The 16,756-nt window shown below is 39.4% G+C and overlaps 2 protein-coding genes across 5 annotated transcripts; one reads left to right on the top strand and one right to left on the bottom strand.

The window, feature by feature from the left end:
- Positions 1-616: 616 nt before the first annotated feature.
- On the bottom strand, positions 617-7,496 carry znf362b (zinc finger protein 362b). 2 transcript variants are annotated; one of them, XM_083675479.1, is made up of 9 exons: positions 7,258-7,496; positions 5,771-5,834; positions 5,120-5,366; positions 4,604-4,711; positions 4,109-4,436; positions 3,609-3,833; positions 3,364-3,442; positions 2,925-3,083; positions 617-2,711 (listed from the first exon to the last, which is right to left on the bottom strand). In XM_083675479.1, exons 2-9 carry the CDS (start codon positions 5,831-5,833, stop codon positions 2,595-2,597), a joined length of 1,326 nt encoding a protein of 441 aa, XP_083531605.1. In that variant the 5' UTR covers position 5,834; positions 7,258-7,496; the 3' UTR covers positions 617-2,594. The 2 variants fall into 2 exon arrangements, with proteins under 2 accessions (XP_083531605.1, XP_083531606.1); XM_083675480.1 differs by having other exon boundaries at positions 5,120-5,339.
- LOC310808532 (tumor necrosis factor receptor superfamily member 1A) lies at positions 6,786-15,513 on the top strand. Of its 3 annotated transcripts, none has more exons than XM_083675483.1 (10): positions 6,786-6,857; positions 9,040-9,145; positions 9,369-9,506; positions 9,765-9,914; positions 10,097-10,175; positions 11,507-11,634; positions 12,097-12,240; positions 12,574-12,611; positions 13,037-13,139; positions 14,179-15,513. In XM_083675483.1, exons 2-10 carry the CDS (start codon positions 9,052-9,054, stop codon positions 14,586-14,588), a joined length of 1,284 nt encoding a protein of 427 aa, XP_083531609.1. In that variant the 5' UTR covers positions 6,786-6,857; positions 9,040-9,051; the 3' UTR covers positions 14,589-15,513. The 3 variants fall into 3 exon arrangements, with proteins under 3 accessions (XP_083531609.1, XP_083531608.1, XP_083531607.1); XM_083675482.1 differs by having other exon boundaries at positions 6,786-6,991; XM_083675481.1 differs by lacking the exon at positions 6,786-6,857 and adding an exon at positions 8,149-8,295.
- The last annotated feature ends 1,243 nt before the right edge of the window (positions 15,514-16,756 follow it).

The raw sequence follows: 16,756 nt of genomic DNA, 5'->3' as shown, positions 1-16,756 counted from the left end.
AGTTATTTTTTTATATGCATTAGTTATTTGCATTGTGCAGTTATAATAATCTTGATTTAACTGTAAAAAATCAACAATGCAGGTATGTTTATAACAGTCTGTTTATTAAACAAGGTAAAGATACAAAGCTTTTTTAAACATTGATATTTTTAGTTTTTCTTCTCAGTCTTGTCTGTGCATATCAAGTTGTCCAAACTTTATATGAAACCACAATGCAAGACAGGAACAAGTGTAATAAATCTACACATAATATCATCTTTTCATAGAGAATATGGGTTAACAGTTAATATACAGATTACAGTTTGGATATTCCATGCTGAAAAATAAAAATGCTTACAAGACTGAATACTGAAGAACACAATACAGAATATGGAAATAGAGTTGTTTGATGATAAAATAGTTAAGGCTTATACGTAAATAACTGATATAAAACAAGAATATTAAAAACAAATGATCAATAATTGGATAGACTAAAAATAATTACAGTAAGTTCATACAAACATACCTGTACAAAACCCTAATAGAAAGAACAGTTTATGAAAAATGAAAATTGGTACTACAAATGAGCATGTTTTACAGTTTAGCAACATGTACATTTCCCCATTTACTCAAAAGAGAGTAAGTTGAAGAGGCAGGGTCTGTTGTTGGCATAAATGTCTGTTTCCAGGCCAGTGGCTTGAATAATCTTTTTTTTTTTAATTCATTTTTTTTTAACATACTATATACTGTATGTATTTTACATTATCCTCGGTTCCATCTCAAATAAATGTTCAGCCTTAGCACCTTTTCAGAAGTAGTACCATCCAGAGCAACCAGAAGATAAAAGTACAGTAAAAATACAACAAACAATACTGTATACCATGTAAAAAGAAAACTATAAAAACAACTTGCAGCAACAACATCAACTCAACTCTGGGATGAGTGTTTGAACCAACCTATACTGCAGTGAAAATTGTAAATGTAAACCTGTAATTTACATTAAGCAACCTACAGTATATCGAAACATGATTCATTTGTCCTGACTGTGATGAGCTAATCTTGATATTGGGTAATTTTTTGGTCCAACTGTGCACTTATTTATGGACAGGTTTTAAATTGTTATATTGCCTTTCTATCAATGAAACTGCACAGGGCTCTGTTTCCAGGCTGAGTTATAGCTTTACCTTGACTTGGTGCTTAGATTTTGAAGAATGTAATGTGACATAAGTGAGCGATAACAAAGGAGAAGTCAATACAAATACAACGTATTTACCTCCAGTAAACTTATACTATATATTTCTATGTATATTCAGGGCAAAAATGTATGTTCTGCTCAAGTAACATACATTTAACAAAGTGGAAACACTTGATGCCCCTGTCAAGGCCTGCAAAACTCTCACAATAATGACATATCAGGTGTCATAACTACTCTACATCCAGAATCAGTTTGTACAAACTGACCCTACACAATCATGACACAGAGCATTGTTTTCTGTCATTAGCCAAAAACCCGAGCTAAACAAGATTGTATGTTGTGACTAGCATAAGTCACTTCACATCAGCTCATATGATTGCTACTAACATCTTTTGAATCATGTTCAGCAATCAATGATTTGTGCAGGCCTTATGTCATCATGCCATTTATGATAGCTTTGTTTTGGGCTTAGGAGGGTTGTGTCAAGTCATGCCAGAAAAGCTGGCACACTAGCTTACGTTAGCTTGCTCGAGGATTCATATTCCCGCAAACTCATACTGAATGTACTACCTGGCTACAACGAAAGCAGTTGATCATGAAAATTCCATTGCTATGAATAATGATCTTTCGGTAATGATCTTTTTTGGTATTAACAAGGGTCTTGATGAAACGGTTAACATATATTCCAATACATTTTATGCACTTTAGTTTGTTTCATCCACTTGTTAATTCACCAATATTATACTTACTATGTATACAGGCGTATAATCTTAAGTTTAAATTGTCCACTTAGTTCCAATTACCTTACACTGAAATTATACTTATATGACCCTGTAAAAGTTTACTTGCGCAAAAATATAGCAAAAACGAACAAACAACACTTTCAATCGGACACAGTCACTCTTAGCTGCCTCAAGCAATGCCTTTGCTTTTCCATCTGAAAAGATCTGAACATTTTGAGCCAAAACCACAAGGCCTGAAAGTGCTTTAAGATTATCTTTGGATGTCTCAAGAACACACCCAGAAAAGACTTCTTTCTCTATTCAGTATAAGGGCAAATATCATCTGGCACATTTTGGAAACCCATTTAATGGAAGTTATAATTTCAATTTAGGGGCCAACGCATAAGACCACTTACATAACAGCGACGTAAGTGCTCATAATATCTGACAAATTACATTATCAGACATTAGTTGAAATTAACAAACTATATGATTACATTCGCAAAGAATTTACCATGCTTACTTTCTATCTCCAGTCTCTCAAAAATGGATCAAGGGTTTGGGAATCTCCACGAATCCTTATGTCAGGTTCATTAGATGCTAAGTAGGCCTTCTGTAGACAGCCATATGTGCAGGGCCCCTAAACTACAGCCTCACCTAGACAATGAATCCAACGTAACGCTGTGTGGGTGGACAGCTCAGATGAGAGAGATGCGTATTGGGATGCTCGGGGACTCTGTCCTCTGGGGGGACTGGTGACTTACTAGGTGCTCCACCACTGTGTGTTTGGACATGTGCTTCATAAGGTAGGTCTCCTGCAAAGAGAGAGACACATGGAGGTTGTCAAATGTACCTTAGCATAATTGCTTTCACACAAAGCTAATAATGATAATAATAACTTTAATTTAAATAGTGCTTTCCATAGTGAATATCGCTTTCCAAATGAGCAAGGCCTTGTATTTCCTAACAATGCTGGGATCATAGGGCTAAATACAGTTCTGTTTTATCTCTATGGGTGAGATACTCACCGAGGTGTATGCCCGGCCACACATACTGCAACAGTAGGCTTTAGCATTTTTAATGGCATGCGCTGACAGGTGGATCTGTAACGAGGCTGAATCTGAGTAGGCACGGTAACAGTTGGGACATTTGTACGGCTTGTCTTTATTGTGCTGCCTCTGGTGAGACTAGAGAGAGAGAGAGAGAGACAGAAATGATCTCCATCAGTTAGAGTACAGGAGCTCAAAGGCTGTTAATCAGTTCAGGTTGTGTTTGGAAACTGAAGGCAAGTTGTTATTGTACGGCTTGTTGCTTGCTGCTAATCCGCTCATTTGGAATCTCAGCACCGAAGTCCCAAATGAAATCCTCCACATCCTCATCTTTCACCACAATATTGAACGTTAGCACTAACTTTAGCACACTAATGGCTATTCAGAGCTGGGAAATAGGATGTGATGTTGTACTGACCTGAAGGTTAGAGAGCTGGGTAAAGGCCTTTTCACACCCAGGGTGGGCACATTTATAGGGTCTGTCACCGGTGTGGATTCTAAGACACAGGAAGAGGAGAAAGAAACAGGAGACAGGCTCAAAGATAGCTAACAGGAAAATACTGTGGCCTATGGTTTATGGAACAATTATGGCAGGAAATGAAAACAACCAAATATGACTGTATTTAAAATAATTTCTCTTCTATTCCATGAGGCTGAACCTACCTTGTATGCTGCTGCAGGTGTGAGAGCTGGCGGAAGGAGTTCTCGCAGTAGGAGCAGTGATAGGGCTTGATGCCCAGGTGGATGCGGAGGTGCTGGGCCAGGTAGGAAGCATTGGCAAAGGACTTAGAGCAGTGGGGACACTTGTGGGGCTTAGCGTCTGTGTGGGACTTAGAGTGGATCTGCATTTCCGACTTGGTGAAGAAGGTGAGCGGACAAATTTTGCATCTGTTTGGAGGGATACAGCACAAACACAGCCAAATAGGACTGGGTCAAACCATAGTTTAAGTTCTACCTATAAATACTCTCTTTTCCAGTCATTGCACAATAGTCTCAAGTAGCAGTATTGAAACTAAAGCAAACTCTTGGTCAGGATTATGTCATTAGTGAGAAAACAAATCCCTGAAACAAACAATTAAGAATAGGGGAAAAACATACAAAATATGACATCCAATTTAGATTTTAAAAACTCTTTGAAATCCTTGAAACAACCTTTCACAGACCTGTATGTTTTGCCCTCCTTGGGGGCGATGGTAATGCAGCCCTGGTCAGCGCCTGAGGCCATGATGGGGTAGGGCACCACTAGCAGAGAACCAGAGGGGTTTTCAGCCTTGATCTTCTTCCGCCCGCGGGGCATCTTGGGCGGGGGGCCCAGGAGTCCCGCCAGGCCCCCGGACTTCATGTGCTCCATGCCAGGCCCACTGGCCAGCCCAGATATGATGTTGACAGATGGCGCCCCTCCCAGTCGGTTCTGGCTGCTGGAGGTGGGGGTGGTAGGGGTGAGAGCCTCCGAGGTGCTGTGGCCATCAGGCCGGGACGAAGGGGCCAAACCTGTGGTTGTGGACACACATTAGGCTATCATTACGTTAATTACATCAGTTAACCACACCACGGTTTGCATGCTGTGTGTGAATCATAAAGCTGTGAAATATTTTGACTAATGTTCATGTGTACTATTTAGACACAGAGCCATGCTAGAGGTGGTGGTGTTACTCTACCTGACCGATGATTGACTCTGCTGTTCTGCTGCTCCACGATCTGTCGCATGTGCCAGTCTTCCCATAGTCCTTTGGCCTTCACAGCTGACTTGTCATCCATATTCGCGTCTACATCAAGATAAAAAGTAATGATATAGATAGATATTTTGATTCTGAATAAAATACCTCTCTGAATTGCATCAATTTTCAATCATCCACCCTCAAATCACACAATGCTGCATAATAAAAAAAAAGAGCACTTGCATAGGTAGCATTCTCTCCCTGTCTCAAATCTGCCATCTATTCTGAAATGAAAGAGTTGTACAGGTGAAAGCAAATGCCTGGTTGGAGTCCACGGTCCACCATATTGCTTTTTCCATGGAGCCTTCAGGTCAGTGCAGATAAAGGAGATGTGGGGAGGAAACAATTTTATTGGCATGCATGCACCTGTTGAATGTCATAGGCCTTGCACCTCACCAGTGCGAGACAATGGCTACGGTGTGAACCCATGTGATGAGTTGGCAATGGGCACTGTACCTGGCACAGAGCTGGACGCTGGGCGGGCGTGCAGGGCAATGTCAGGCTGGGCAGAGCCCTGAGAGTGGTGCCCGGGCATCTGCTGGGGCTTGAGCATGGACATGCCATGCTGCCCGCCGTCCGAGGGCGAGGAGGCCACCAGCAGCGTCTGCTGGGAAGGGGCAGAGGTGGGCGGGAGGTGCAGAGGTCGGATCTTTTCAGCCATCAGCTGCTCCTTGATCTTGTTAATGAGCACCAGGTTATCCAGCTGAAAGGGTTAACGGGTCATGCTCAACAGAAAACAGATGCCATGTATGAATATCACCAAACCCCAAAAAGATCCTGAATCAGTCACTGTACCACTATTATACCATTTCAGTAATTGTCATTGTTAATGAAGGAAAGTTGATTTAAGGCTTTGCATCCTCACAAGATAATGGTTAACAAAAATGGCAACATTTCACAAATTGTTGAATATTTCCAATTGAGACTTGAACTCATTTAATGACCATTCACCAATAGTTTGGGACCAGGCAAATGAAAACACATTTACACATGGACAACATGGAATGCCAGAAATGACAAAAGCAATAGGTTAAACATATTTGTTTAAGACCAGGTTTTGGGCATCCTGTTAGTGTAGAACTACAGAGATGTGTCAGATGAGCTTACCTGGCCAGGCATAGAGGGGGGCGGAGGCCAGAAGTATGGGTTGTTAAACCGAGACTCTGCCATTCTGAAAACACAAGATTAACAGGAGTGCAAACATTTAGAGAAGCTGACAGTACTTAAGAAAGACCTATAGCTATTGAGTTATACTGTGATGTTATTATGAAAGAACATGTCAACTACAAAACTCAGTAGTTTTCAACTGAACATTTCCTATACAAATACTGTATCTCCTATGCATATTCAATGCACTAGGCTATTTATAGATGTCCCACTTTATAAGTCAGTAAGTGAGGTTCTCCTGTACATTTCAGTTAACATGTTCTGGACAAGTGAACATTAAATTATGTAAATTTGGTTTATATTAATATTATTAGGACTGTAAGGTTGTATTAATTTGATGCAATGTTACATTCAACATTGTCGTGTAGCACTGTAGTGTATAATATTATTGGAGAGGTGTAAAAAATATTTGGTCTGTGCATTTTGGTCAAAGCAAAATATTTCAATTTGAATAAACATTATACTACGTTGTGTCACTAGAGTAACACTTAAAACAGACAGCAAGACAAAGCCATTATCTCTGATGACACCTGATTGAGTGAGTAATTTTAAATCGGCCTGACACGCAGTTTTCTACGAAATCAGTGAAAATAATATATGCCAAGAACAAAAAGGTTTTAGTAAATTCTCCTGTAAATTATGGAGCACGCGTTTTTTTTTTCTTAAAATCAACCAGGCAGCTCAACGATTTGCCATTATTCATTTATTTTCTCTTTCCTAAATTGATTTCCTAACAAATATGAGTGGATCTTCTGCAACTAATTTAGCAAACTTTTCTCGATCCCGGTAGACTTCAGATAACTCCACTTGCCTCTAAGCATCTCTGGAATTCAGTAATGCAATTTCGCGATGCGACCATCCCAATGCGATTCGACATTCTCAGACAGTTTTATTAAAACATTTCCAGACAAAAGAGAAACAAAAATGGCAGCCTGACTTATTTTTATAAGGCGGGACGCCATATTCTGCAGACTCCTAAATTTGGAGCATCTCTTCCTCTAGATAAGAGACCGACGCTGACACAAAGGTGTGTTTATTATGTCAAAGGCATGAACGATTGTTTACGCCGAATTGCAGGTTTGAATAGCCCGGCCTCCCCACCTCTTAAAAAAACTGACACTTCCTACAACAACCATGCCCTGCAAAATTGCACGGAAATAGGTAAGATGCTTGAGCTTTGCACATCATTATTTTGATAAAACAGCATTAGTGATGCTTAAAGGTCACGATGTAACAACCGTACACTGTCAAATCTTCAGAAAGACGTTATGCCATTCTTTCCAAAAATGCGTCCACTTTGGTATTTTTAACATCTGCAACTTTTTGACCACCTTTTTGATAACCCACACAATGCATATATATTTGAAGGATTATCGATTATTCCAGAAATGCACATTTTCAAGAATATCCGAGAAGTGAATACATACCTGATATCAATTGCAGATTTTTGTCTTGCGAGTATAGCTTTATTATAAAAGGTTGATGTTCTTTCTGCCTGCCTCCAATTGGTTCAGCGCTTCCGGGTCGCTTTGTTCACTTCTGGGTGCTGCAGGCAGTCGCTGACTGGGGATTTTAGTCATGATTATTTGGAATCTAACATCGACAATATTCCTCAACCTAAGTGGTTAAATAAGGCTCAAGTTAGGCCTCCATAATGTTTTTCTGTGTCCAAGTAGCGCGCCTGCGTGTTGTCTACTCTGCACACTGCAGGGTCCACTTTAGTCTCCTCCAAAAGTCAGCATCAGTTCCATACGATCAGTTAAGATGTCAATGAAAGTGGCTTATTTCAATACATGACTTCTTGACCTTTGAGCTTCAGAATGAAATCCAATGCCTTACACTACAAGTTGTCACTTCCATATCTCCCTGGTTTGCTTATCAATGACAATTTGCCTAAAGGGCAATCCCTCAATATGGAACTTGACAATCAACAACTTTTAAGGTGTGTTCATGTTGACAGTCAGTACACAGTTGCTGAATGTAATACTATCTAACGATTATAAATGTATCTCAGTTTATCAGTGTAGGAAAGTGGAAAATACAGTATGGACATAATTGTACTCAATTTAACAAGAACCTGCCTTCTTACGTATGTGTTGACCATCAATAGAGCAGTAAGTGGGCTGTTTCATCTGATAGTGTTTCCTGTTGCTCTCATCAGTTCTCTGAAGTATTGAAAGCCCTGACACTACTACTGACTTCCTCCTGACATACTCTTGACAGTTTTTAATAGTGGAAGTTCAACTTAGACATTGAAACAGGACTTGATGCAACGATGCAGCAAACATTTTGTAATTCTGTATTCTTTTTACGTTACCGTCTCTCTAATATTAATTCCAAGTGATGTTTTATTATTATTTTGATAAGGTGATTTATTACATTTCAAATGAGAGAAACAAACACACACCTGTCAAGGATTTAAAATCATTTGAACTATGATGGTTACATTTTCGGTCTTTGTGCTGGTAAGTACAGTATACATTGTTTATCATCATGTTTGGTTTTCATTGCATCTTCTAGTTGTGTTGAATAATACTTATAATACAAATACTTTTTAATTTCTGGTAATCTAAGTTGTTTTTCCCCATTAATTGTGATATACCTGTAATAATGCCTACATAACAATGTAATAAAATATACTGGATGTCTGTTATAATATGGCAGATTATTCATATCATGACTGAAATGTATAATGTATTATTATGCTTGGTTAAGGTGATGGAACACCAAAAAGTTAGATAAAACTAAGCAGGGAAGAGGTATTATTTGTAATTACATTTGGCTCTGGTGGCATTAACTTGAAAACTTCCAGGATTATCTATTGTACAGTACAGTACGTTCCTCAATTGATGAGCTTAATACAATTGTCTTACACCATCATAACTCCAAATATGGCTGTTTTACTCCAATGTTTACAAACAACAGAGACTGAAACTTAAATACGCTTTATAGCTTCAAAATATGTTTAAAACTCCCATTTTGATTTCACAGACTTGTCTGTCCTTGCTTCCAGACTCTATACATTTGGATTATATTTACTTTCGAATGAAGAATTCTGTTTTGTTTTGTTTTAAACACTATGACTGTATTAGTAGTGACAGAATGGGCTGATGTGTTGTAAAATGTAGCCTTGTTCATTCACTCCTCAAGCAGGATTGGGTTAGGGTTAGAGCATTTGCTCAAACCTCTGTGTTTCCTCTGTCTGTCAGGTGTGCCCATTCATGCTAGTCTCTCTATCCTCTGCTAAGGGGGCAGGATGCATGGAGGACGATCTTAAAAAGAACTCAAGTACATGCTGTAGCGAATGCCCAGCAGGTAATCCACACAAAAGTAACACAAACAAATATAAACTTAAACTGAAGTGGGGCGAGTGAGACCCCAAGTCCTAATCATTTAAGTCCTGCTTCAGCTATGACATAACTTTAAAGCATTCGCATCAGTCTGAATTGTACCCCTGTGGTATGGTTCAATTGAGTTGTATTGCCTTGAACACATTCTTTGGGCATCTCAAAATGTGTTGTTGATCAATGTCTTTCAGGCTACCACATAGACAAGGCCAATACAGGCTGCATTATGAATACCTACAAATGCAAAAGATGTGAAGATGGCAAGGGATACCTTGCTAAATCAAATGCTAAAGACAAATGTGTTAGCTGTAAAGTATGTTCTGATCAAGGTAAAGATACTTACTACATTCTTCTTCATATATTTTTTTTCCTGGAAAGCAAAGTACAGTGTAAATGCTGCAATGTTCATAAGTGGGTGTTTGTTAAAGGGCATACTGCATGTGAATGGGTCTTGTTTTTGGACATGTTTGTGTGCAAGTGCAGATGTACCGTATGGGTTTGCATGGGGTATGTAAGAATTGTAGGCCTATGTTGTTTCCCTTGGAAGTTTGTGTTTTTGTGATGGAGAAACATTGTTTGTTTCCTAGATTCTCAAGTGTTTGTGAAGCATTGTGTCTACAATAATAACGCTGTATGTGCCTGCAAAGTGGATGCCTACAAAGAGAATGTCCCTACCCATGTCCCTACCCCTAGGTTGAATTGCCAGTTGTGCTCTTTGTGTACTGACTGTAAAACCTGTAAGTATACTCTCTCTCTCATTAATCTGAAGTTGGTGTAATGTTTTGTAAAATATTCATGTCATGTCATTTGCGCCCTTAAAGGAAGGAAGCCCCCAATTGGTTGGTATTGAAATATACGAAACAGCATGCACATGTTCTGTCTCTAAATATCAGGATTTTCCCTGTGTTTTTCCCTACAGGTCCCACGTGTGAAAAGTGTGGTCAATGTAAATCGGGCTATTACAGAGACGAGGTGAAGGGATGCCAGTCATGCGAAACGTACAAGAACTCACTTACCAGATGAGAGCCTAACCTCTACAATGTTTAGACATTTCATGAGCCCAACAAAAGCCCACAACTAATTTCCGTTAAAGGCATAGTCATATCCATATTTCAGTGATTAACCACATACCTCCACATCAGTCGATACACAAAGACATATTTTCCAGTATAATGGTAGTGTATAGGGTCCAATTTCTGGCCCTATTGTGTCCACAAATAGGACCCCATCCGCTTCCATTCCAGTCTTGGTGTATCAACTAGAGTGAAGGTATGTGGTTAATCACAGAAGCTATCCCTTTAAGTTCCTAAAAAAACAGACAAGACAATATTCTTGAGTGATAAAACGTAGTAATCACAAATTAAGATTTAATAGTCAAATTTTTAACTGTCCCTCAACCGACAATAATAGAATTTTAACTAGTGCATTCTCCAAATCAAAGTGGCGCCACTGTCAGAGTCCAGTGTTAGTTTCACATAGATACCTACAATTCAATAGAAACCACAGTTCTTCTGATCTGTGCTTAATTTTCCTGAGTTGACTCAACAATGGGTTTTAACTCAGTGTAGCACAGATTAACATTTTTTATTTGATTTTATAAAGCCTTACATAAACCTTCATAAACCCTTTATAGAGCCTAAATAGATGCCACACATTCGTTCACACACAAGTACCATGCTATATAAAGGATGATGAAAGGGTCATGGTGCATTTGGCGTAGCACCAGTTGAAAGGGCCTGCTTATGAATAGTATGATATTTTCTCATAACTGATTTGTGAAGCATCTATGTGGGCATTAAAGTTGATTCATGAAGGCTTTATTAACCTTTTATAATATAATGGACTTTGTTTTAAGTTCGACCATTAGACTTTAAACTATACTAAGGATGTAGAGTTATACGTTATAGCATGCATTCAGGTTAGTGGGTTGAGGACTTCAAAGCGGAGCAAGTTTCGGCCATACATTTCTGAGGTATTCTTTCATTTCTGGTAATCGATGCACTCAAACTACACCCACACATTATTTAGCCCTTGTTAAAATCATAACATCTGGTAGCCACAACAGTTAAACTGTGATTGAATGGACATATTGAATATTTCTAGACTGTATCAGATACATAACATAGCTCAAGCAAAACATACCATCTGTTTGCAAAGCAATTTGAAGGTTTTATCCATCTATTACATTAACTTTGTCCATTTTGTAAACATCCACACATAATTGTCAGTTGTGTCATATGAAACAAATGTTCATGATTGTCCATTTGATGGTGTCATCTGGGAAGTCCCCTCTGGGGTTTATGTGAATGATCTTGTCTTTATGTTTCAGGGTAGACTGTTGGAAGAAACCAGAATGTCACCCCTGTTCCACAACAAAAACTCATGCTACAACCCTGACTCTGACTACATCCTCAAAAGTTAACTTATCCACCTCAACAAGTCAAGTCCCAAATCAATGTTAGTTCCTCCAATTTGCATGCGTCTAGCGATAGATGATTACAAAACATACATAATGTTGTCATAACACCTGTTACATGTCATAGCAACTGTGGCTAACATACATAACCCTTATAACACAAGCCTCACTTAGTTTTTATCAAACATTTACCTTTTTAAAATTAAAGCAATTGTCATGTTAATTTTCATACATGTAAGCCACCACAAAGGATAAAGATTGATAACATTCACTGTAACATATTGGCTTATTACAGCATTGGTTAGTCAAAATGACGACTATGTCTTGTTAAAAGGTAGAATACCTCCCAATTACTTTTACCCAACCCCCATGTCAACACCTCGCTTAAGTTAAATCATGCAGTGCTTCATCTTGTATTATGTGGTCTCTGAAATAGGATGGCATTGTACAGTCAGTTCTTGGGATGACGAGTAGTTTTTTTTATTTTCGGCTTCTAACAATAGATACCACCTCCACCCAACTCCTGGTCCTTCTGCTTGTCCTGGTGACCATTCTGCTAATGGCCAGTCTCCTGGGCCTGACCCAAGTGTGGACCCCTGGAAAGGACCTCAAATTACCTTCAAGCGATTCCTCCCCCAATGCTAATGGTAAACTAGCCATCTATAGTACCCATTTCATACAGTAAAGTGTAGTTACAGAGAGGTACATTTGACATCTTGCTTGTAAACAAAACTCTACAGCCATTGGGCTAAAGGGTTTGTAGCCCCAGCTTAGATATTTTAGTTGTTGTTGTTGTTTTACTATCATCATTATCACTTGTACTTTGGGTATTTTGTTCTCAAACCTCAACTTCAGTTTACTGAAGAATACCTAAGCCTTTAAAAATATAGTCAACTTACAAATTATCTTTCAAAATGATCACTCAATTGTAACAGCCAGAGCAGGAAACAGGATAACATCTGTCTGTTTAATTCTAACAGGTCAGATTTGTCATCAACCAAACAGCCCAGCTTCACTGGTTTGTACTCAAGTTTCTTGTTTCTCATTTCTCATTTTGGATAAGGATCAGTATTGGTGTGGTGAAGGAACTGAATGATAAGAAGAAAGGTTATGAGAGAAAAAATTTCCTTTCAGGCGGAAAAAATGAATTCACCGTCATGTATAGGTCAACAGTTACAATGAGAGGCAAAACATTAGCATTTGAATTTTAACTGGAATGTATAACATAACTATGTTTTAAAGTTGTGTTATTTCTCTCTAAGTAGTCATATTGATCTAGTATCTAGTTAAGTATAGTTACTTACTGGTACAGTATTTTATGGTACAGTAAATATTTTGTAATGTTACCTTGCATAGTCTGTGATTATGGAGGCTTTTCAGAATTTCTTGTCAAACATATGATGATGCTTGTTTGTTCTTCTCTTCTGTGTTCTGTCCTCCAAGACTCTGACTGTATCTGAGGGGATTCGCATGACACAACTATCTCACAGTGCTGCAGAGTATGGAACCCTTGTCACCCCACTTCTGGCAGACAGAGAACCTAGAAGTAAGTACCGTACCGTATTACATGTACTAGTCTTTCACAGAGTGCTGATTTATCATTTCATTGACTTTGTGGTTAACCCCAACCTGATCTATAGTATTGGTTAGCATGGCAACATTGCATTTATACCAGGGGCAGCTGGTGGAGGAAGAAATTGGACGTGTTTGATACCATTCCTCATTCTATTCCATGCATTACAATGAGCCCATCCTCCATTTTCTGCCTTCACTAGCATCCCCTGATTTATACCATGCGTCTAACAAGCTCGTCCTACATAAGCTGTTGTTCATGGCTTGATGAACTTTTATAGCAATACTATATCATTGTCTTATGAGTTAAAAAGGGTGCAAAAGTAAAATTCACTGTTCTCTTGAGATATAAGTAGACTATTATACATCTCATGCAGGATAGTGTGCTGTTCAGCCTTGCTTGGCTGTCAGGTCGGTGTAGGGGTAGAACATGTGGGGTGGGGTGTGGTGTGCTGTGTCATGTCCTGCTGTGCTGTGGTGTGCTGTGGTGTGCTGTGCTCACTAAGAATCCGAGCAGCAACCTTTCCTCTCTGCCCTGTCAGCAAAGCTTGCCTCTTATCTATGATCAGCCATGTGGGTGCATGTGTGGAGGTGGAAACTGGGAAACTGGAGGCCCTCAGTGACATGAATCAGAAAAAAACATGAACTTCAGTGTTGGAGGGTGTTGTTGCATCCTTCTTGTGCACAGACACATCAACACATGATAAGGGGATGCTAATATTTGTTTTCTATGATGAAGTACTGTCAATGATTAAAGTACAGGTTTGTTATTATATTTGCACATCCACCTCTTCACCCTACAACCTCTGTTACAAACCCTCCGATTTTCACATAGAGTTGAAATAAAGGTTGCTCACAATGGCCAACTGGAAATTCCCCTGTGATTTTCTCAACTGCCTGGTTGTGTTTTCCTTTCGATAGGTCAAACTTGGGGTTTCCAACATTGTTTGAAATGTAAAAACAGCTTTGACTTCCCAATCCTCACCATTCTGAATTCCTCCCGTCTTCCTCAGTCCCTCGGCCGGAGGCTCGGTTGGAGCGCTGGTCCGCCACCGTCCTGTACACCATCATCAAGGAGGTGCCTCTGCGGCGCTGGAAGGAGTTCCTACGCCTACTCTCGGTGCCAGACCACCAGCTAGAGCGGGTGGAGCTGGAGGCCGGGCTGGGCCTGGGCTTGCTGGAGAAGCAGTACCAGATGCTGAAGCTGTGGAGCCAGGGACCCGCTGCAGACCTGGAGAACGTCTACTCGGCCCTGCGCTGCATGGACCTGGATGGCTGTGCACACCAGCTACAGGACAGCTTGGAGCATCTGCACCAGGCCAATAGGACAGATGTGGTCGTCTTCACGCAGGAAGTGACATCACCGCCGCACCATCATAGGACCAATGAGGCTGGGACCTCACATGCCCAACTGTGTGTGTGACCGTGACCCAAGCATCATGAGTGCACAGAAAAATTAGAGGACTTCATAGGTCGGACAATTATGACTTTACCACAGCATCATAGAACAGCCCCACATAGGTCACAGACTCTGAATATGGCATCACTGTGGCATCATAGAACTACAGAGACCTGAGACTGACATATCCAGTGTGACATAACTACAGCATCATAGGACAACAGTATTAAAGCTCAATTAGACAATATGACAGCATCATAGAACCACAGACACTAGGGGGGTTGTTTATCATTATGACATCACCACAGCATCATAGAACTGTAGAGACTGGGGGTTTAGTCAATATGACATCACCCTGGCATCATAGAACTACAGAGACTAGGGGGGTTATTTAGTCAATATGACATCATCCTGGCCCAGCGTCATACAGTTATGTGGCCTATTGCTCTGTTACGTATGACCTGAGGACTATAATAGGCCTTTCACACAGGTAACTGTAAATATGACATTATCACACCACCAGCCATGAACATCATAATCAAATTGCATCAAATCCACTTGCATAACTACAACATACCATAAAGTTCTCTTGCAATGACTTGAATTTTTTTTATTTTTTTTACTATCTGTATGTTTTGTAATTGTTTCCACAAGGAAGATTGTAGTGAAGCACAACTTGGAAATGATCTGCATGCGTAAGATATTAGTGTCCTGTACTTCTGTTGACAAAAAAGGAATGCACCCCCACAAAAAAAGATACAGATACAGCTTGACATAACCACCTGCCACTTTCAGCTATCATCACAACTAAGTGAAGGGTAATGTGTTTTTACAGAAGTATCTCAAACATAGAAATGTGTTTGTTGAATTAAGTGTCTATTATGTAACCTTGTCAAATAATGAAGACTGCACAATTTTTCACTATCAGACAGATAGACTGTGCAGGCAATTCTATACCCATTTCTGTCACTATTTTTTTTAATTAAACATTGATACATTGAATAACAAATGGAATCTTGAAAATACACCACCACTGTGTCATGATTGTAGCCACAAAATGGGAGTATTTGCCGATATCTGCATAGCAGGCAAGGCCCAGTCTGAGACACAATTGTAACAGTTCAATCATTTTGAATTCTGAATTGTAGTTCGTTTTTGTCCTCAAAACGTTCCTCGGTCATGACGTCAAACTGGCGGGTCCACAAGCGGTCTCATAACCCTTTGAAGTCATAGAATGAAGTCGACATGTTTTATGTTGGTTTGGTTTCACAGACAGCAAATGCATGCATAGGCGTAGTTGTAGACAACAATTTCAAGAAATGCTTTTCATTTAATAAAATCCATTTCAGACCTTGACAACATGTACTTCTAAAAAGTATGAGGACGCGAGCGATCTGTGTACTCGGAACTCGAACTAGCTCCATTAAGACTTCCGGTTTCGCAGTATTTGCGACTTCAACATAAAAGCGCGAGTGGAAAGTGATGGGATCACAATATTTGCACAATATTTTCTCATATTAGGGACAAAATAACGACAAATTACCCAACAGAGCTATATACAATGTTTAAAAAGTATTGTTGACATGAAAATGTACATAGTGGTGCAATTGCATAACGTAATTTTATACATGCCTATTATATTTGTATAAACTGGACTGTACACAAAATATTTTCCAAAAAGATGATTTTTACTACCATTCCCTCATGGTTGAAACTCAGTTGATATGTATACTAGAAGTGTTCGAGTACAGTGGTAGTGAAAATTATGTTTTGTTTTTTGAATATTTGTACAGTCCATTATATATTCCCTGCAATCTAGACGAGGCACTTTTAACTGTTGGGCCACAGTAAAGTGGCAATAATTGTTCATATGACATCCCTCATGGTTGAAACTCAGTTGACATGTACACTAGAAGTGTTGTCGAGTTCAGTGGTAGTAAGAATCATGTTTTGTGTATACAGTGCAGCAAGATTAATTTGGATATTAGAAAAATTACGAACCCTTAAAAATTACATGTTTATTCCCAGGTATAGTTACATGTACATATGATTTGTGGTTCCGTTATCCATATTTAGTACTTCTAAATGGTTAAATAAGTTGAACGTGGACGCTTTTATTTGGAAGAAATCTTCATTCACCTATATTTGCATTGACCGGAAGTAGGTGGGCGGAGTTCCGCTATTGGAGCTCA

This window comes from Argentina silus (genome assembly GCF_951799395.1).
Source record: "Argentina silus genome assembly, chromosome: 8".
Lineage (NCBI taxonomy): Eukaryota > Metazoa > Chordata > Actinopteri > Argentiniformes > Argentinidae > Argentina > Argentina silus.
The sequence above is the reverse complement of the archived record's forward strand: the minus strand, read 5'-3'. Positions and strand labels throughout refer to the sequence as shown.